This window comes from Aureobasidium subglaciale (genome assembly GCF_000721755.1).
Source record: "Aureobasidium subglaciale EXF-2481 unplaced genomic scaffold scaffold_15, whole genome shotgun sequence".
In the NCBI taxonomy this organism is placed as follows: Eukaryota; Fungi; Ascomycota; class Dothideomycetes; order Dothideales; family Saccotheciaceae; genus Aureobasidium; species Aureobasidium subglaciale.
Genome location: NW_013566980.1, coordinates 541,048 through 560,288, shown reverse-complemented (window position 1 = coordinate 560,288; position 19,241 = coordinate 541,048). Strand labels below are relative to the sequence as shown.

The 19,241-nt window shown below is 52.3% G+C and overlaps 9 protein-coding genes across 9 annotated transcripts; 4 read left to right on the top strand and 5 right to left on the bottom strand.

Moving 5' to 3' along the window:
- Positions 1–338: 338 nt before the first annotated feature.
- On the bottom strand, positions 339–2,645 carry AUEXF2481DRAFT_6506 (uncharacterized protein; the record flags this gene model as incomplete). Its single annotated transcript, XM_013486787.1, has 5 exons — positions 339–810; positions 861–1,320; positions 1,379–1,726; positions 1,781–1,862; positions 1,920–2,645. 5 exons carry the CDS (start codon positions 2,643–2,645, stop codon positions 339–341), a joined length of 2,088 nt encoding a protein of 695 aa, XP_013342241.1.
- Positions 2,646–2,913: 268 nt separating this feature from the next.
- Positions 2,914–4,615, bottom strand: AUEXF2481DRAFT_41660 (uncharacterized protein). Its single transcript, XM_013486895.1, has 4 exons — positions 4,268–4,615; positions 3,759–4,217; positions 3,630–3,708; positions 2,914–3,577 (listed from the first exon to the last, which is right to left on the bottom strand). Exons 1-4 carry the CDS (start codon positions 4,601–4,603, stop codon positions 3,396–3,398), a joined length of 1,056 nt encoding a protein of 351 aa, XP_013342349.1. The 5' UTR covers positions 4,604–4,615; the 3' UTR covers positions 2,914–3,395.
- Positions 4,616–4,945: 330 nt separating this feature from the next.
- Positions 4,946–6,973, top strand: AUEXF2481DRAFT_316906 (uncharacterized protein). Its single transcript, XM_013486986.1, has 2 exons — positions 4,946–5,012; positions 5,071–6,973. Exon 2 carries the CDS (start codon positions 5,345–5,347, stop codon positions 6,518–6,520), a length of 1,176 nt encoding a protein of 391 aa, XP_013342440.1. The 5' UTR covers positions 4,946–5,012; positions 5,071–5,344; the 3' UTR covers positions 6,521–6,973.
- A 171-nt stretch (positions 6,974–7,144) lies between these two features.
- On the bottom strand, positions 7,145–7,665 carry AUEXF2481DRAFT_31007 (uncharacterized protein; the record flags this gene model as incomplete). Its single annotated transcript, XM_013486848.1, has 2 exons — positions 7,145–7,381; positions 7,438–7,665. 2 exons carry the CDS (start codon positions 7,663–7,665, stop codon positions 7,145–7,147), a joined length of 465 nt encoding a protein of 154 aa, XP_013342302.1.
- Positions 7,666–7,807: 142 nt separating this feature from the next.
- AUEXF2481DRAFT_316908 (uncharacterized protein) lies at positions 7,808–9,454 on the top strand. The gene is made up of 2 exons (XM_013486985.1): positions 7,808–7,989; positions 8,114–9,454. Exons 1-2 carry the CDS (start codon positions 7,862–7,864, stop codon positions 9,246–9,248), a joined length of 1,263 nt encoding a protein of 420 aa, XP_013342439.1. The 5' UTR covers positions 7,808–7,861; the 3' UTR covers positions 9,249–9,454.
- AUEXF2481DRAFT_317470 (uncharacterized protein) lies at positions 9,455–12,478 on the bottom strand. The gene is made up of 6 exons (XM_013486984.1): positions 12,242–12,478; positions 12,102–12,188; positions 11,918–12,044; positions 11,690–11,861; positions 10,485–11,635; positions 9,455–10,434 (listed from the first exon to the last, which is right to left on the bottom strand). The coding sequence occupies exons 1-6, from the start codon at positions 12,268–12,270 to the stop codon at positions 9,661–9,663; spliced, it is 2,340 nt and encodes a 779-aa protein (XP_013342438.1). The 5' UTR covers positions 12,271–12,478; the 3' UTR covers positions 9,455–9,660.
- A 209-nt stretch (positions 12,479–12,687) lies between these two features.
- Positions 12,688–13,395, top strand: AUEXF2481DRAFT_31004 (uncharacterized protein; the record flags this gene model as incomplete). The annotated part of the gene is made up of 1 exon (XM_013486847.1): positions 12,688–13,395. One exon carries the CDS (start codon positions 12,688–12,690, stop codon positions 13,393–13,395), a length of 708 nt encoding a protein of 235 aa, XP_013342301.1.
- A 194-nt stretch (positions 13,396–13,589) lies between these two features.
- AUEXF2481DRAFT_6500 (uncharacterized protein) lies at positions 13,590–15,534 on the bottom strand (the record flags this gene model as incomplete). The annotated part of the gene is made up of 2 exons (XM_013486786.1): positions 13,590–14,257; positions 14,310–15,534. The coding sequence occupies 2 exons, from the start codon at positions 15,532–15,534 to the stop codon at positions 13,590–13,592; spliced, it is 1,893 nt and encodes a 630-aa protein (XP_013342240.1).
- Positions 15,535–16,022: 488 nt separating this feature from the next.
- Positions 16,023–18,982, top strand: AUEXF2481DRAFT_6499 (uncharacterized protein; the record flags this gene model as incomplete). Its single annotated transcript, XM_013486785.1, has 5 exons — positions 16,023–16,270; positions 16,557–16,685; positions 16,738–17,764; positions 17,817–18,516; positions 18,567–18,982. The coding sequence occupies 5 exons, from the start codon at positions 16,023–16,025 to the stop codon at positions 18,980–18,982; spliced, it is 2,520 nt and encodes an 839-aa protein (XP_013342239.1).
- Between the last annotated feature and the right edge of the window lie 259 nt (positions 18,983–19,241).

Genomic DNA, 19,241 nt, shown 5'->3' with positions numbered 1-19,241 from the left:
GAAAAATAACAAGAGAAAAAGAGACCCCTTTTTCTTTCCCCTAGCAGTAGTATCCCATGCATGCAGTAAACCTCCCCATTTCGTGTATTATCGTAACCCTTTCGATGAGAAATTTGTAGAAACTCGATGCTCTGCGAAAAGAAAAAGAAAAACTCCATTCACCTCTCCCTTGATCCTACTAATGCAACGAGGTTCGTGATCGATCCGTCTTTCCAGAAGACTACTCCTCCTCCCCAGAGGACTTTTATGTGCTCCGAATGTCTTGGGCGTGTGTGTGTGTGTGTGTGTGTGTGTGTGTGTGTGTGTCCAAAAAGAGATTGCGACAAGTCTGTACATTATCATCGATTGATCTGGCCGACTTGAGATTCCGGTTGTTGACTTCGTTGGGCTTCGAGGCGGGCGGCACGTTGTCTTTCGACTCTGATCTTTTCGGCTTCTGTGCCGTCGTCTTCATAGTGTTCCTTGAACCAATCGTGTTGCAGAGCTTGATGTGCCGTTATACGCTTCTTTGGGTCATAGACAAAGATCTTTTTGAGTAAATCGAGGAACTTGCGGTTGAACTCGTTGTGTGCTGGGATGATTTCCTGAAGAGCGTATAAGTATGGTGCAAACTGGTTCTGCTTGAGACTAGCTGGGCGGGCAACTCGAGGAGCAGTTGGGCCAGGTGAGAGGATAGGGGGGCAAGGGAAGGCTCCAAGTCTAGAGATGACGGGAGGGCTTACATGAAGAGGTTTCATCGCCTTGACAAACTTGCGCGATGAGCGAGGAGTGTCGCTTTGGGGGTAGTCGAGTAACTGGCGTCTGAAGTAGCTACAAAGGGGTCAGCAGGCAGCCAGATTGCAAAGCAAAGGGCAACTCACGCTGCAGCAGAATTCTTGTTGCTGCCACGGCCGGCAGTGACTTGACGGACCAGTGCTTTGTCAATGGGGGTATTGCATACGGCTTCCATCATTGCCAGATGCTCTAAGTTATCGTGCGTCTGGAACAAGGCATCGCCAGTGAAGAACTCGACCAGGATGCAGCCGATGCTCCAAATGTCGCAAGGGAAACTCCAGCCAAGGTTGAGTATGATCTCGGGAGCACGGTAGTGTCGGGTCGAGACGACCGAGGAGTGATACTCATCGTCAAAGGTAGCCGAGCCAAAGTCAATGAGGCGGATCTCTGGGTCGAGAAGCACCCTGCGGAACTTTGCCGAGCGAGGGTTTGTATTTGATGATGAAGGGATGTTGCGGTTGTAAGTGAAGGTCTGATAGTGGTTCTGTACAAGGAGAATGTTTTCTGGCTTGAGATCGGTGTGGATGAGGTTGAGATCGTGCAGGACTGTGGCCAAGGGTTAGAGACAAGACATGGAGCGGGAGGGGGAGGGAGACAAGCTTACAGGCAACGCTGGTAAAGAGCTGGCGCGCAAACTGCTGGATATGGGTGCTCGGAAAAGGCACGAAGGTGTTGCTCTTGAGGAAATCAAAGACGCTTTGGCCCAAGAGGTCGGTGACAATGCAAATGTGGTTGCGGAAGTCAAACGTGTCTCGCAGATGAATGCACTTGTTGCGGTTGTGCTTGTCGTTGCAGGCCAACGTCGACAAGACCCTCAACTCGATGCGGCTAGCATCACGGTATTTCTGCACAGAGCGAATGATCTTGATGGCCACGTCGGCATGCCTTCTGCGATCGTAAGCTTGCACCACCTTGCCAAACGTGCCTTGGCCGAGGAGCTTGACGATGGAATCTGTAGGGAAGGAGTCAACACTGGCCAGCTTGCGTCGTCATGGCATCAACTTACATCGCTCGGTCAGATCAGCTTGGTCGTGCACTATGTAATGGCCGTCGTCATCGTCTACCTTCTGGTCGCGCTTGGTCGTTCTCTGCATTCGTGTCAGCATACATGCAACACGTGCAGATGGGCAATGGCTTCAACATACGTCTGGCACCAAGGGCACAAAGACATCCTTTGCCTTGAGCGGTGGCTTGGGCGGAGGCACATACTCGGCGAAAGGATCGGGACGAGCATTGACTTCGCGCTTCTTTTGGTCGGCAGCAGCCTGACGAGTGGTCCTCTTGCGCTTCTGGCCCGTGGCAGCGTCTTCGGCGTAGGCACTCGCACTCGCTTGCGAAGCCAGAGATGTGGCAGCCGACGTCTTGTACGATGTCGGGTTCTGGTCTGTCGAAGCGGCGTCGTAATAGGGCGTGTGGGTGTTTGAGTATTCGGCGTGGTGGTAGACGGGATCGTAGTTTGTCGTCTTCCTGCGCTTATCCATGTGCTGCTGAGCCGTGCTACTCGCCGAGGGTATGGCAGCATCTTGATATGTCTGGCTGGGGGCTGGTGCTTCGTCTTGGTCGTCGTCGTCGATGACTATGATTTCCTTGGGAGGCTTGCCGCCATAGAAAGCGTTCCAATCGACGGGCTGGTTCCTCTGTCTCTTGACGGCAGTGCCATTTGACGAGGCAGCGGTTGAAGGCGGTGCAGGATAAGGCTGGTTGGCAGTAGCGGGCGCGGCAGGATTTGTGGTGGTAGTCGAAGTTCGTGATGGCGGAGGATAGGCGTTGGCATATGGTTGCGGGGGATATGAGTAGTCCGTCATGGCTGGAAGATACTGGTGAGGCTGGTAGTGATTCGGCGCAAGAGTGGCGGTCTGAGGAGTCGACATATTCTGCGGGATGATTGATGTCGTCGTCGGCGGCGTGGAGCGTGCAAGGTGCAGCGAGCGAGGCAGATGTCAACGAGACTCGGACCTCGTTCAACGGGCGAGGGCGATGGCAGGTCGGCGAGTGGGCGGTGGACGAGATTGCTGTCTCATTCGACGAGAGAGCGTCAGTTGACAAGCTGAGCAATACCGCGAGTGCAGACGAGAAGTGTGGTGTAGAGACCTCACTTCCAGAGAACAAGCGGCTTAACTGCGGCTGTCGATGGGCAGTGGAACACGCTCGACCAGCTGAGGCTCGAGGATCAGAGACAAGTCTGTCGTGCTGCGGGTGCTCGAGGGATGGGCGTGTGTTGAAATTGTCAGCGTGTGCCCTTGCCGGCTTGAGCAGAAAGCGTGGGAGGCACCGCGAGCGCTGGAGGAGCTGCGAGTCCACTGTGTGCTTCGTCATTCTGCCTCTCTCCGCATTGCAACACTACCGCGTTGATTCTTCACTCGTCCAACCGCCAACCGCCAATCGCCAATCGCCATCCGCTCACTGATAAATCTCATCTGCCCTCTCGCTAATTCCTTTCAAACCCGCCTTTGATATTGACATGGCTCTCTGGCCAGCATTCGATAAGCCAGGTGCTGCATTGCATTCAGTGAGCCGAAGCCTGGACTGTTCCATCTACATCTAGCTGCGCTTTGTGCCGACCCTCCCAATCGCTTGACAACACAATCACAACCGCTGTCTTGTCGTGACTGGATACATGCTCAACTCAAAGTCCTTTTTTCTGAAAAATACTCCTCGATCACCGCCGCCGTTTTCCTCGCTATCAACTCGACAATTTCCACCGTCACACTGTACGCCGGAGCAAGTAGAATGTGGTCCCCAAACCTGCCGTCAACTGTACCGTTCCCAGGATAAAGGGTAATGCTGTGTGGTTCGCTCAATCCTAAGACCGATCAGTCTTCTTGCTCACAACCCTGGCAATAAGTCCATCTTACCTTTCTCGTGAATCCCCATCGCGACATTCTCTTTTGGATCAAATGGCTTCTTCGTTGTCTTATCTTTGACGAATTCGATCTGCAACTGTCAGTATCATTGAACTCGGCCTGGTCTCTAGCAGTGCTCACCCCCCAGAAGAGTCCCTTTCCTCTCACATCTCCCACGTGAGGCAATGGCAAAACCATCTGTCTCAAGAGAGCCTCTAGCTTCTCGCCCATAGCCGCAACATTTTCTACCAGCCTCTCTTCTTTGACCGTCCTGATTACCTCCAGTGCAGCTCTGCAGCTGACAGGGTGACCTTGATACGTCTGGCCGTGAGCAAATGCTCCAGTGCCTCCGAAGAGCGTATCTGTGACCTTGCGGCTTATCAACACGCCTGCCACGGGTGCATATCCACCACCCAGTCCTTTTCCAATGGTTTGTATGTCCGGAGTGACGCCGATGAGCGGCGATTGCCAAGCATGCATTGTCCCTGTACGACCCATACCACACATTACTTCGTCCAGGATGAGTAGAGCCCCGTGCTTGTCGCATATGGTCCGCACTGATTTGAAGTAGCCTTCGACTGCAGGTACACATCCCAGCGCCTGATGACAATGGTCAGTATACGCCAAAAGCGCTTGATCGATATGCTTACCGCTCCAACCACCGGTTCGGCCACGAATGCACACACGTTGTGAGGGCCCAAACGCTGGAACTCACGTTCAAGCTCCTCTCCAAGTCTTTCCACGTACTCGGCTTCTGTCTCGCCTTCCTTCATACCACGATACGCATTACAGGCAGAGACTTGACTCATGTTAGGAAGTAGCATTGGTTCATAAGGAGCGCGTCGTGCTTTATGGCCGCTGACCGACAAAGCTCCCAAGGTTGTACCATGATAGGACTCGCGTCTGGCGATGAACTTAGTCCTTTGTGGCTGTGGAGGGCTGGACTCGAGATAGTGTTGTCTTGCAAGCTTCAAAGCTGCTTCCATCGCTTCGGAACCTATACGCTGTTAATGAGCACCCACTGACTTGATGGATGACTTTACCAGAGCTGACGATGTACGCCTTCGACATTTCTCCATTCGTCGAGGCTACGAGTTCTCTTGCCAGTTTCTCCGCGGCTTCGGTAGCAAATGTCGCAGAATGCACGTATGAGACAATGTCCAGCTGTTCGATTATAGCCTCTTTCACACGTTTGTTTCCATGTCCTAGACACGATACTGCTGCCCCTCCAGTAGCGTCGAGTAGTTTCCCACCACCGGCGAGGTGTAAGTAGTTCCCGCTCGCCCCAACCACCGGGATAGGACCCGTGTGCAGACTTCTGTGGAGGATCGCGCTTTGATTCTTGGTCGTGTCCATGTTGAGGTACGATTCGTTGTCTGGAAATGTTGTATGATTGCAGACCATTGGCGTCAGGAATAACATGTTCTATTTATCTGTTGATCGGCAAACTCACCAAAAGCGGGAAACATCTCGCCGAGGGTGTGGAGCGGGAAAGCACTTGGCCGCGCCATGTTCGTGCATCTCTTGTGGTGTATAGTCTACCGTTCGAGTAAGAAAATAGATTGAATCGCATGCTACAGGATTCGAGAAGTATGAGAAAGCGAAACCAATGTTGCATCGGTATTATAATCGGAGCCGGCGATGGTCGACGTAGGAGATCTTTGCAAGCAAGAACGGCCCGGACAGCAGTCGCTCGCAACTTCGTCATTTGAAACACTCCTGGCTCAATGTCTACATGTCCTTATCTGGTAAGATCGAGACACTCGATGCTAGGCTCTCGGTCTGGACTTCTCAAACAGTACTGTAGTATGAGCTTCAGTCCGCCAGCACTCAAGAGAAGGCGGCTGGGCAACAACGAAAGACAGCCCATCACCGTGACGGTCAAGCATCCGGACATCAATCATCTCCAAGTATACTCCTGGAATATCAACGGTATCCAACCCTTCATACAAAGGCCAATAACCTCCTTTTTCAGACCCAAGAGTTCGACCTCCAAAGGGCCAAAAGGAGACGCGCCGACCACAGCTTCTCTTCGGGATTTCCTACGACGACATGACTGGCCTACAATCCTTTGCCTTCAAGAGGTGAAGATTAAGCCAGATGATAAGGCGACCAAGTCAGCAGTCCAAAAAGCTGTCAAGAGCACTGTAGCGGGCGAGCCTGACTACGAGGCTCACTTCTGTCTGCCGACCGATCCTCATAATGCTCGTGGATTTGGTAGAAAAATCTATGGTGTATGTACCATCATACGTAAAGACTGGATCGCAAGATTCAAACCAGTTGTACGAAATGTGAGCTGGGATCTTGAAGGTCGGATCCAGATCACCGAAACAGAGAATCCGTCGTTCAGCATCTGGAACATTTATGCTGTCAATGGCACGGACAATGCTTACAAGAGCCAGACTGGAGCTGTCGAGGGGACCAGACACGACCGGAAACTAGCGGTCCATAAGCACATACTCGACGAGGCCAAACTGCTCGAAGAACAGGGTTATCATGTGATCCTTGCTGGCGACATGAATATCGCTCGTTCCCGTATAGATGGTCACCCTAATCTACGGACCTATCCTCAGCAACACGTTATCAATCGCGCCGACTTCAACAAGAAGTTCTTCGACACGGACAACGGGCTCAAGGCTATTGACACATATAGACACATCCATGGAGACGAGAAAGGATACACGTATTATCCTCGTGGGAGGGAGTTCGGAAGTAGCTGTGATAGGGTTGACCTAATCATTTGCTCCAGGTCACTGGGCAGAAACATCGTGGATGCTGGTATTTGTGCTACGGAGAAGGAAAGAGGACCTAGCGACCATGTCCCTTTGTTTGCGAGTTTTAATCTTGCTCAGAACCCAAGTGGTGGCCCCGAAGAGCTAACTAGACGGGACGACATGACCTGAGATGCGAGACTGTCGCGTACAATTCGGAGTTGTGCGAGGGCCATCAGTAGATATGGTTTAAACATCAGTATAGCATCTGGTTATGGCAGCTGAGGCACGCCATCATAAGCAAGTTGTCATTGTATCCTTTCATGTCTGCCTGTACTATAGCTCTTGCTAGACGGCGGAAGTACAAGTCAGGCCAACCTTGGTATATTACTCCAGCCCTCCTTTGACAGTCATCGGCGCACTCGCTACATATCTTCTGTGTCTGTGGTAAGGAGGACCATTGAACGAGTTCTCTGGGAGTAATCTCGTGGCCAGTCTGTATGCAGACTTGCGAGGAAAGACGCTTCATGCTGCGCTCGGCCTGTCGTCTCGATTATCGTAAATCGTCGTCTTGAAGAACAAATGTCCAATGTTTCGAGCGCGACAACTTCTCCCGTCGATCCTTCAGCCGTCAGGTATCGGCTGGACGGCCATACGACTCTACGAAGACACGCTCTTTGCAGTGAGATCGTGCACCTTATGACCAGGTCCCAGCGGCATTGCGGTATAACCTCCAGCTTATGCAGCATACCACCCGAGGTGTATTAGCCATCAGCTCAAACCTTTTGTATGAGAGCTTCCCCCAACTTGGTTTGATCATCCGGCTCTTGCACTCTCGACCTCTTTTAGCACAACGACCACCAATTGTCTGAACGCCTCCATCTCCTCTTCTATGCTGCCACCGTTTCCAGCCGATGAGAAATTGACCGAGCTGCCAACCTGGACTGGCAGCTTCGTCCTTCTTGCCAATGTTTTCGCCAACCGATCGGCAAAGTCCAGGCTTGACGGAAGCGTGTATAGAGGTGTGCTGAGCGGTGCCGAAGAGTTGTAGCGCTACATTTCAGCATTAGCGTCTGGGTGTCGGACCAAATCTTTTAATGGATGCATACGTCAGGCATAGCATAGACAAAGCTTCCGAGCGAGGGTCTGGCGGAGGAAGAGTATTCGGCCGTGGTGCTCGTGCAGAACAGAAGAATAGATGTCGCGAGGATGGTCAGATGCGCGTGAATGCGGCATCCTGGTGCGTTTGGCAAGGGAATGGAAAATTGAATCGGTTCTGTCACACTAGGCTCTTTGCCAGCACCATCCGTGAGTTGGTTGTTTGACTCAATAGACATGTTCACTATTGGTATGTTTGTTCGTGGTTTGGGGTTGTGAGATCCAATAGCATTGATGGTCGACTGTAACAAACATGACCACCATGTTTGCCTTGTTTGCTGCTTGTCTTGTTGTTTTCTGGCGACAACTGAGCATCTACATAGTCTTCGTTTACGCTTTACATAGTGGCCCTCTGGCACAAGGTTCCTGGGCATCATGGAAAATAAAGAAGAGCATACCCTAGTGCCTGGTGAGGAAGTGGCAGACGACGAGGGTTCGGAGGTAGACCCGCTCTCTGACCCCGAAGAAAGACGGGTCCTCTTTGCTGCCCTTGATTCTTTCCGGTGAGTAGATCATGTCCCATATCTCTGGTAGCCGGCCTGAGCTGGAGGGGTGCGAATGTGTGAAATTCAAAGACAATATCGAAGCTTAGAGGAAAAGGAATGCATTCTAAAGCAGCGACACTAGACAATACCGCCAGGCTGCCCATTACAACATAACCCATCTGAGACGCCAATCTTTCTACTCCCTTCCCTCGGCTCACATGGAACTACTAGCCTCTGAGTCATTCAATCTACCCAAGACACTCGATGCTGTGGACGCAGCAATTGACGCAAATGCCGACATTGCTGACACTGTTCTTGCCTTGGGTCTTGATATGTACGGACTGGATCCTGAATCAACCGAATGGCGCGGAGCTGCGACCTCGCAAGACATGGACAAAGTACGCTCCACCATCCGCCAGTTGTATCGCGATTGGTCGGCTGAAGGTGCACGCGAACGAGAGGCATGCTACAGACCCATCTTGGCTGGTCTCAACAGAGCTTTTGAACATGTCAGTCCGTCTAAGCGATCAAACGTGAGCGTACTAGTCCCTGGTGCCGGACTGGGACGTCTGGCCTTTGAGATATGTAATGCGGGATACGCCATGGAAGGGAACGAAATATCGTACCACCAGCTTCTCGTCAGCAATTGGATACTCAACTACACCTCAGGCCCAAAGTCACGCTCTATCTTTCCCTGGGCACTTGGATTTTCAAATCACACACATCGCTCTCATCAATTGCAAGAGATACAGATACCCGATGTATGGCCTGCTGAAGAGCTGGACAAGAGCTGCAAGACTCTGAGCTCAGAATTGCATGCTTACCAACGCATGTCAATGTCCTCTGGTGATTTTTGTGTGCTTTACAAGGAAGAACGATACAGAGCTGCCTTCGATGCAGTCACCACATGCTTCTTCGTGGACACGGCTCCCAACTTGATCGCGTATATTGAGACCGTCAAACACTGTCTCAAACCAGGGGGCGTGTGGATAAATCTGGGTCCCCTCCTCTGGCATTTCGAAGGTGGCTCGCCCGAAAAGCAAAAAATCTCTTCCTCTTCCGAAACAGGCAGGGAAAATCAAGACAGAAATCAGGGCATTGGCGAATCGGGCTCTTTCGAGCTCGCCGACGAGGAAGTCGTCAAGTTGGTTGAATATTTTGGATTCGAGGTCATAGAGCACAACCCAGTGCACGGAGAAGCTGGTTACATTCAAGATCCGCGAAGTATGCTGCAAAACACGTACAAGCCTAGCTTTTGGATGGCCAGGAAGATGTGAGTGGAGTGCAGGCTTTTCGTCAATGTGGTTGCCATTCTCTACATATATTGGCCACTCGGAGGCGATCCGCACAGTAACCATTGTAAGATATGTACATGACGTGTACCATAAGGCAAGCCATGTTTGAACCCGTTTCAGTGCCTCTCGTCCTTCGCAACACTCGACCTTCTGTCTGTGTACTGAGCTGCAAGACTGTTCATATCTGATAATGTGAGTCTGATAATGTGAGGATTGCACTCAAGGAGATGCCCGGACTCCTGTAAGTCTTCGTTCTTCACAGCAAAGTATCCTCGGACACATGCCTTTCCTTAGGGACCAACGCAGCTTGTCAGTTTATGCCAGAGGCTCTTGGATGCGAACAGGATCGATAGGATGCTGCGTTTTTCAGCCTTGTCAAGACACCCTTAGAAATTCAGCCACCTTGACCGTTAGGAGGTGTGACATTCGGAACTGATTTCCTAGGTCCCGTGCTCCATGGTGACGTGCCCGCTCCAAAGAGAAGAGGGCTTTGCATGCCTGCATAGTGTCCTGAGAAACTATGATACCGGTCTCCACGGGAAACGTTATTGTTGAGATTGGGTGTTGGCTCGAACGAGGACAATCCATCTAGATGTTGAAGCGGACTTCGAACCGAGCTGGTTGAATTGACACGAGAGTGGGCATTCGAAGTTCTGGCAGGTAAACCAGGAGGTGCACTCCCGTATGGGGTGATTGGACTGATTTCTCGTGCTGGTGTGTCATTCCATATATTGGAAACCGAGTACAATCGCTGCGCAGGAGGTCCAGTTGGGCTCAGGGGTAGCTGCCAAGCTTCTGTCCGCGTGTCGGGCGTACGAACACCCTGGAGAGTACACGGCGAAATGCCCCTGAGCGAAGTGATATTGTTGTGGCCAGTAATGCCGAGAGAATCTTGTCCGAGCGCGGCAGGGACGAGGTCATCATCTTCGTCAGGTCCGACGAGATCGTCGACCATTCGACTAAGTTGAGCCTCTCGGTTGAGCTGTTTGCTACTAGTGTTCGTTGGACCAGATGATACAGGAGCTTGTGGTGTGCGTTTCGTGGCAGCGGTTTCCTGCTGAGCAATAACAGTCGCAGTGTCATGCACCAAGACTACATCCGCAGCTGAATCTATCAGCTGACCATCCTGGGGGATAAATTGTGAACCGTCAAAGGTGATGGGCACGTCCTGTAGCGAAATTTAGTCTACGTCATGTTTACGCATGTGTGATGACGAACCTTGTCCACAGCGAGCAACAACGCATCAAAGAGAAGTTCGCGGATTCTTCCAAGCATCTCTTCATCAATTTTCAGACGCGTCACGCCCTCGTCGTCGTATTTCGCCTTGGACTCTCCGGTCGCAACATGTAGCCAGACTTTGCACGATCTGTCAGAGTTTAGGGGTCTAAGGCCATAGGCATTGACGTCTTCCTCAAGCTGGTATGGAACTTCGCTGAGCTCTCTGAACGAGAAGCTCGACGCCACAGCAGACAGGGTTCTGGCATATACGTGCCAGAAACGATCCATGGCTTCTTGAATAGGTCCGTCGCCAACGCGTGCTGTAACTATGTGAGCGTTACTGAGCAGCCAAGTACTGTAGAGACGTAGAGCAGGCAGAACATGCCGTGCCACATCCGTGATTCTGTCGGTAAGATCCGAAGTTGTAGTGTGCTCCTGAATATGCTCTCCGAGATCATCATGATAAGTCTGCAGGATCGCTGTGAAGAATTTCACGTTGAGTCGTAGGAAGAAGAAATACGACTGCATGAACTTGTGTTGATCAGGCTTGCTTTCGAATTGATTGCCAGCTGTGGCCTGAGCGCAGAAGTTGATCAGACTCATTTTGGACAGAACGCCATCCAGTGTACGTCCTTTTATCTCGGTAATCGTGCGGCTCAGAACTTCACGCTCGAGCTCGTCGTAGCCAGGGAACAACTGACCATTGTAGCTAAGGCTGTGGAAACGAATGAACCAAGATAGCAGAGCCTTACGGGAAGCGACCTGATCCTTAGGAGAGTGCTTGGGCACCAGATCGCCCTTCTGCCACCCGGTAGTGATCTTCTTGAACTGCAATTCCAGATTTGGAATGGCATTTGGGTGGGGTTCAACCACGTTGATGGAACGGTAAAGGTAGTATGTAGAACGTAGATAGTCGCCTTGCTCAAAGGCAACCACAGATTGTTGGTGAAAAGCGAGTCCAGAGTCGGGGCGCAGGGACGCAGCCAGAGCATAGTAGCCAATAGCTGGGCCCCAGTCGGGTTCTTTGTCGAGCCTCTCAGCAGCGCGGTAGCGAAACAGATCGCCAAGGTAAATCAAGGTTTGGTGACAGGATAGGATAACGGCGGCTTGAACGTGGGAAGACAAAGGTCTCTTCGAGGACTTTGGCACAGCTACGCGGGGTCAGTCCTGTATGAACAACAAAGGCCAGTGGGAGGAACACGTACGATCGGATCTGACTCGGCGAGCGATGCGCTCCAGGTCTTGGATGCCGCCAAATCTGGCATTCAGCTTCTGAATGTAGTCTCTATAGAAGCGTTGGCTGTCCTTTAGGAACTCGAGGTAGGTCTTGATGAACTTGCGCGTCTCCACGGGCTTGCTAGAGCGGTCCTTGCGCAGCTGGTCATGTAGGTGAGCAAGAGCTGGTGGTGTCGAAAAAGCATTCTGTGACTGACCTTACTAAGCTGCTTGCGCAGGCGGACGTTCAGGCGATTGTGAGCGTTCCAAAGGCGTACTTCAACATCTCCGGCGCGTGCAGACATAAAGTCAGTAGCGAGAGCATGCGCGGCCGCCGCGCGGTATCTGATGGACTTGGTATAAGTAAGGCTGATCAGACGCGGAAGCGGTCTCCTGACTCACTGCTGCAAGACTAGAAACACAGTATCCAAGGCAGATTCGGCAGCCTGCAGCGTGTGGGTGAATTCTTGCTCGAGAGCATTGGCCTTGCTGCGAAGAGAGTAAGTGCCATGTCGCTTGTCATGGAGTCCGTGTGTGCATACGCAAGGGCCTGATCGCCTGTGGGTTCCATGTTAGAGAATGGCGCTCGTCATAGAGCGCCTATAACCCGGTCGGTGGTGACCACAGTGCGCGAGGTCAGATGTAAACGTGCTGATATCCGGAGATTGCGAACGAGCCGGCGCGATCCATGAAGGGCAGCGATGGCGGACTTGAAAATGGTGGGCGCGCAACAGGTAGAGATCTGTTGCCGGTGTGAAGAGCCAGGGCGAGGAAGCGACTGCGTAGAAAGCAAGGTCGGTTGTGGAGTGGCAGCGACGTCCGTAATTAGAGGCCAGAGACGTAGCATCCGCTCTCATTTCAGCCGCCCGCTGTTTTTGTAATGACCCTCTTGCAGCCCCCATGACCCTGCTACCACCGCATTCTGTACCATCCATCACCTTCTGCCTTCCATTCTGTTAGACCACGACATAATACTCGAGTATGCACCATGTCTAAACGGACTCGACAAGACTCTTCTGATGATTGTCATCGATCTTCATCGCCGGTTGATGAATCTAGTCTGCCGCCGGGCAAGTATGCACAGCTGGATCATTCGACAGCACCCGACGCAAGCACATTTATAACTTGCATGCTACCACCTCACGACCCGGTCAATTTTTCAACATACCATGATTATGAAGCACACTACCACAAGACACACGTAAACAGATGTCTTGATTGTGGCAAGAACTTTCCTACCGATCATTTTCTCTCTCTGCACATCGCTGAAAGACACGATGCTATCAATCTTGTCAAACGCGATAGAGGAGACAAGATCTACCGCTGCTTCGTCGAGGATTGCGACAAAGTCTGCCGAACTCCACACAAGCGCCGGATGCATTTGGTCGACAAGCATATGTTTCCTCAGGACTTCGACTTCTATATCGTGAATCATGGCTCCGACAATCGTACCTCACTGCTGCTTGGCAACACCAAAGCTCATGCAAAAAAGCAGAATGCCACAGCCAGTCAGAAGGCTGTCACAAAGAACACCGCCGAGGATGCAGACGGACTGCATGTCATGAATAGCAGTCAAGGCGGAGACAGAGATGTATCGATGGACGTTGTTGTCGAGTCAATGGCCGCTCTGAGATTCGTACCAAAGTCCGTCACGTTTGGTAGAAGTCGACAACGAGGAGGTTTTTCAGAGACTTGATGCCGTCCCAATAGAGAGCGAGATGCGACACACACGTGTACGTGTTTGAGGCTCGAAGCCCAAGGCAAGACGATCTGGTTGGTATCATTTCATTATGAATAGCGTTATTGACGCTTTCGTTTTTGGCCGTTGCTTTCGTTTTCTCCACGACCGCCCAATTTTGGTATAACAATGCAAGCACGGGGCGCGTGCACTTACTCTCCCGAGCTGTCAAGCTTCAGCAGGCTCTTCTGGAGTGCCTTTTTCTCTTTGCCATCTCTGTCAAGAACGACAACCCAATCTCTGATCTGAATGCCTCTGCCTTCCACGCCGTCTTCTCTCCAACTTCCCCACTTCCGTTCGCGGGCCTGTAATGCCATATCTGTGCTATTGCCGCTGCCCGAGGAACTTTTCCCACCGCCAGTGCCGTTTGTCGCTGCGATAGCGGAAGCAGATTTCGGCGTCTGCTTGTACGGGTTCACAGGTGCCGCTGGTGCGCCACCCGTTAACCAACTATACTTCTTCTTCTTGCCCATTCCCAGCTGGAGGGCGGCAGTTGTGTTGGAGTTTTTGTGGAGGACTTCCTCGGTCTGGCCCATCTTAGCCTGTCGTTCGCGTTCCTTTTTGGTCATCGGCTTTTCTGGAGCAGCTTGACTGGAAGGATCTGCGGAAGAAGGAGCGGCCGCTGCAGAGGGCGTTGCAGGGCCGGATGTTGCATCAATACCACCAACACCGTCCGCGTTCAGGCTATTGTTGGCGCGCTTAGCACGTTCCTGACGTTTACGTACACGTTCTCGCTCAGCATCGCGGTCCTGTTTCGCCAACTGTAATAGATGAGTAGATATGGCAGAAGAGAACGACTTTGTTGGTAGTGGCTTGTTTTCTAAGTTTTGAGATTAGAGATGGAACTTCTGTGCGAAGAAATAGGCACTTACCAGGAGTCGCAGCCTTTACCGCTCCATCCTCTAGGCCAATGATGTTGTCTTCCGGGACCTTCTCCCAAGCAGAGTTGGTGATGCGCGGTATCTCAGCCACGGCAGCCGTTTCGTTCTCGCCGATTGCAAGATCTGACAAGCTGGGAGGGACCACTCCGTGACTACCGTAGCGTCTTCCACGAGCGATGGCATATGACTCGTCGACCAAGGAACGCACTCGTTCGTTCGCAGCGAGCGATACAAGGGTGAGTATCTCAGCCAGGGGCGCCGTCTCTTGAAGTAAGCCATGTGCCTTGACGGCTGCGGCGGTGCCATTGGGGCCAGTCGCAGAGACACCTTGAATGCCCTGTGGACGCTCGGGTAGTTTGTCGTACAGACCTTCCACGTTGAGGGCCACACCCTGGTCGTAAGCGATCCTATGCATACGATGACGGATGTTGTTTGCTTGCAGAAATGGGTCGTTGAGATGTTGCTGACGCTTCTCACTGTGGGCCAGTGCAGCAGCGCGATGTTTCTCGTCGAGCTCATTCTTGACAGATTCTTGCGACACGGGTGGTTGTGAAATGGGCCCGCTTCCGCCAAAGGCAGGCTGACTTCCGAAACTGCCTTGCGAGACCAGACCAAAGCTATTGTTTGGCGAAGCGACAGTTGTGTTTGAGCCAAAGGAAGTAGTGAAGGAGGGATTTTTGTGCACATTCCGGTAGGTGGTGGTCATGTAGTTCTCCTCTTCCCTGAGATCAATACCGGAGCCATGGAAGACGTCGGTGACGTCGCTGATGTCAGTGATTTTTTCCTTGTCTTCTTTTTCTGCCTTTTCCTGAGTAGGCCTTGGAGGTGGGCCCATGGCGCCGGGCACAGGAGAGGGAGCGTAGGGTTGAGGGGCATTGAAGGCGGGCGGGCTCCCAGCAGTCATGGGCGAGTAGTTGGCGTAGGAAGAGTCGGAAAGAGCAGGAGGCGGGGGGTACGGGCTCTGTGCAGCGTGCGGCGACTGAGGATTGGGTGAAAGGCGCGGACGTTTGGCAGGAGGTAGGGCGATTGCAGTCGGCGACGAACTTGGTGGATAAGGAGAATAAGGACGCGAGACGGGCTGCATGGGCTGGTGAGGCTGGTGCGACTGGTGTGGTAGGTGAGGATTGGGTCGCTGGTGTGGAGGGAGCTGAGGATGCTGAGGGTGCTGCTGCTGTTGCTGCTGTTGCTGCTGAGGCGGAGACATGTTGTGCGACATGTTGGCGACGAGAGGTGGGGGGAGTGGTGTCGTGGTCCACTGGAAGATTGATGCGGCCGTGGCCGCTGCGCAGCTGGGGTGGTGGCAGATGAAAGGACGATTTAGCAGAGCATTCCGAGTGAGGAATTTGTTGTTGCCCTAGATGGAGATGGCGGTCTCGAGGCGGCGGGCGAGGGGCGCTTGTGTCGGTGTCGCAGCGAGAGTGATGGTCGTTTATTGTTGGCTGCTCGCTGCTCGCTGCTGCTTCTCGTTGCTCGAAGACGGCGGGGCGGAAGCTGCCGTGCTCTCGTCAGCTTGCCCGGCGTCACTGCTCCGTGCTCACAACCTCTCTCTCACCTTCTTCACCCATCATCAATTCCCCAGCAGTAGAAGCGCCGTTTCTGACTTTGAATGCGCCCATCTCTACCGAATTGTACACAGCCGCCCTATCTTTCTGTATACCACATTAGACACCTGAGCAGCCTTTGCGACAGCAGCTTCCTCTCGCCATGGCCACGAAACGAAAGCTGGACACGGCCACACCAGAGCCCGACGAACCCATCGACCCCTCAGACGAGTTGATGTTCTTGTGCTTGGGTGGTGGAAACGAAGTCGGCCGTTCGTGCCACATCATACAGTACAAGGGCAAGACCGTCATGCTCGATGCTGGCGCCCACCCTGCCTACGATGGTCTGGCTTCTCTTCCCTTCTACGACGAATTCGACCTGAGCACTGTCGACATTCTTCTCATTACTCAGTAAGTCTTTGCCGCCTGCTCCGCCATCTGCCTCACGGTCACTGCACCAGCACCAGCTTTTCTCTTTGCATTCCCCCACCTCCCTGACTGGCTTGCATCTGCAACCATTACTCTGCATACCCATGCAGCTTCCCCCAGCAGTATGTATATAAACCAAATCGAAACCTTGTTTCCACCACTTTTCCTTGTGTGCCGGTGACCGTGAGCTTGGTTCAAACTCTGCCTTAAAACTTCCATGTTTGACGCCTACATGACGGGAACTCTCCATGGCTAACACTCGGTGCAGCTTCCATCTGGACCATGCCGCCTCCCTCCCATATGTCATGGCCAAGACTAATTTCAAGGGTCGCGTCTTCATGACCCACCCGACCAAAGCCATCTACAAATGGCTGATGCAAGACTCAGTCCGTGTACAGTCTGTCTCTCTCGCTTCTGAAACTTTGGACATTTGGCTGACTTTTCGTCAGAAACACTCATGCATCTGCAGAACAGCCGACCCAGCTCTACACCGAGGCCGATGTTCTTTCAACTCTTCCCATGATCCAGACTATCGCATTTCACACTACACACACCCATGCAGGCATACGGATTACCCCTTATCCAGCTGGCCACGTTCTTGGCGCAGCCATGTACGTAATCGAGATTGCTGGCCTCAACATCCTCTTTACAGGTGACTATTCGAGAGAGCACGATCGTCATCTGATTCCTGCTTCGGCTCCCAAGGGTGTCAAAGTAGACGTCTTAATCACGGAGTCTACCTTTGGCGTTGCCTCTCACATTCCACGAGTGGAGCGAGAGACTGCCTTGATGAAGAGTTTGACGGGCGTTCTGAATCGTGGAGGACGCGTCCTAATGCCTGTCTTTGCCATTGGTCGTGCACAAGAGCTGCTTCTGATCCTGGAAGACTACTGGAACCGTCACCCTGAATACAGGAAGTATCCTATATACTATGCAAGCAACCTGGCCAAGAAGTGCATGCTTGTTTACCAAACGTACATTGATGCCATGAACGACAACATCAAGTCCATGTTCCAGAACAGACTTGCTCAAACAGCCGACGGTAGCAACGGCGAAGCAGGTGCTGGAGGCCCATGGGACTTCCGCTGGATTCGCAACTTGAAGTCTCTCGACAGGTTCGATGATGTTGGCGGATGCGTCATGCTTGCGTCTCCCGGTATGCTTCAGAATGGTGTGTCTCGTGCTCTTCTCGAGCGCTGGGCGCCTGACCCCAAGAATGGTGTTATCGTCACTGGTTATAGCGTCGAGGGCACTATGGCAAAGATGATCCTGACCGAGCCCGAAAGCATCCAGGCAGTCATGACTGGCAGGGTGGGTGGCAGAGTACAGGGCCTCGGCGGGAGAGGAAAGCCAGGCGCCGAGGGAGAAAAGGTCATGATTCCGAGAAGATGTACTGTTCAGGAATACTCGTTTGCAGCACACGTTGACGGTACCGAGAACCGCGAATTCATCGAAGAAGTTGCAGCTCCTGTCGTGGTAAGAGATACTGCAAAATCAACTATTGCCTTGGCTAACTCAATGTCAACAGATCTTGGTACATGGAGAGAAGACAAACATGATGAGACTCAAGTCTAAGCTCTTATCGCTGAACGCGAATAAGACGACACCCGTCAAGGTATTCTCTCCAGCGAACTGTGAGGAGCTTCGCATTCCTTTCAAACAAGACAAGATTGCCAAAGTTGTTGGTCGACTTGCAAACCAAATACAGTTATCAGCTGGCCCTCCTTCTCCTCCCAGTTCGGATGAAGAAAGCGCAACAAGAGATGAGAAGAAATTCAAGACAACAAAGGGGGATCAGGTGGTCTCTGGTGTTCTGGTACAGAACGATTTCAAACTTAGCTTGATGGCGCCTGAAGATCTCAAAGAATATGCCGGCCTAACGACCACAACAATCTTGTGCCGCCAAAAACTAACGCTTGCTGCTGCAGGCCTTGATCTGATCAAATGGGCTCTGGAGGGGACCTTCGGAGCTGTCAGAACCACATCATCGCTGTCCGAAAGCGCCAAAGAAGAAACCAATGGCAACCCAGCCAAGATTGAAGAGGCCGACGAGGAGATAGAGAGGCAACAAGAGACCATCTTCGAGGTCATGAGTTCAGTCAGAGTCAAAGTTGCCAACCGTGGCGAGGTCGAGGTTGAATGGGAAGGCAACATTGCAAACGACGGAATTGCGGATGCCGTTCTTGCTGTTCTGTTGACAGTCGAGAGCAGCCCTGCAGCTGTGAAGCGTAAGTACCCACTTGTCATCCAGGCGAACCCTCTGCTAACAGAGTTGCAGAATCATCGGTTCCTCACTCACACGACCATCACGAGAAGAAACGCAATCTTCATGCACACATTACTCCATCTGAACGCCTTTCTAGGCTGTGTATGTTCCTCGAAGCTCAGTTCGGCGAGGATGCCATAACTCCCATTTCGAGGCCTAAACTCAGCATCTCCGAGGAAGATGACAGTACCACTTCTGACGATCCTATAGCGAAAGAGAAAGCCAGAGCTCATCTTGAGATGGTAGAGCTCGAACGCCTTCACAAAGCAGGTATACCCGTGCCGGGCTTGGAGATCAGGGTAGACAAGACCGTGGCCAAGGTTTGGCTCGAAACACTCGAGGTAGAATGCGGCATGCGAAGCATGGCTGACAGGATCCGCGCAGTGGTTGAGCGGGCAGTTGAGGTCGTTGCTCCACTCTGGGAGTAGGATCATAGCCTACAGGACGGCCAGCACAAACTCGGAGAAGATCGCGTGTGCTAGAATAGGAAAGCGGACATTTATGGAGACTTTATGATTACTTAAGATGGAAAGCATGCGCGCTCGGCCGAGCATCTCACTGGAAGGAACAGGGTCCAGGCGTATAAAGGCAATCGTACTTTTTTGCAGATCATCACGTACTCTAAAGAAGCTTTCTTGATTACTATCTTGCATATTTCGCTGTGATGATCATGGACGGCTCGTGGAG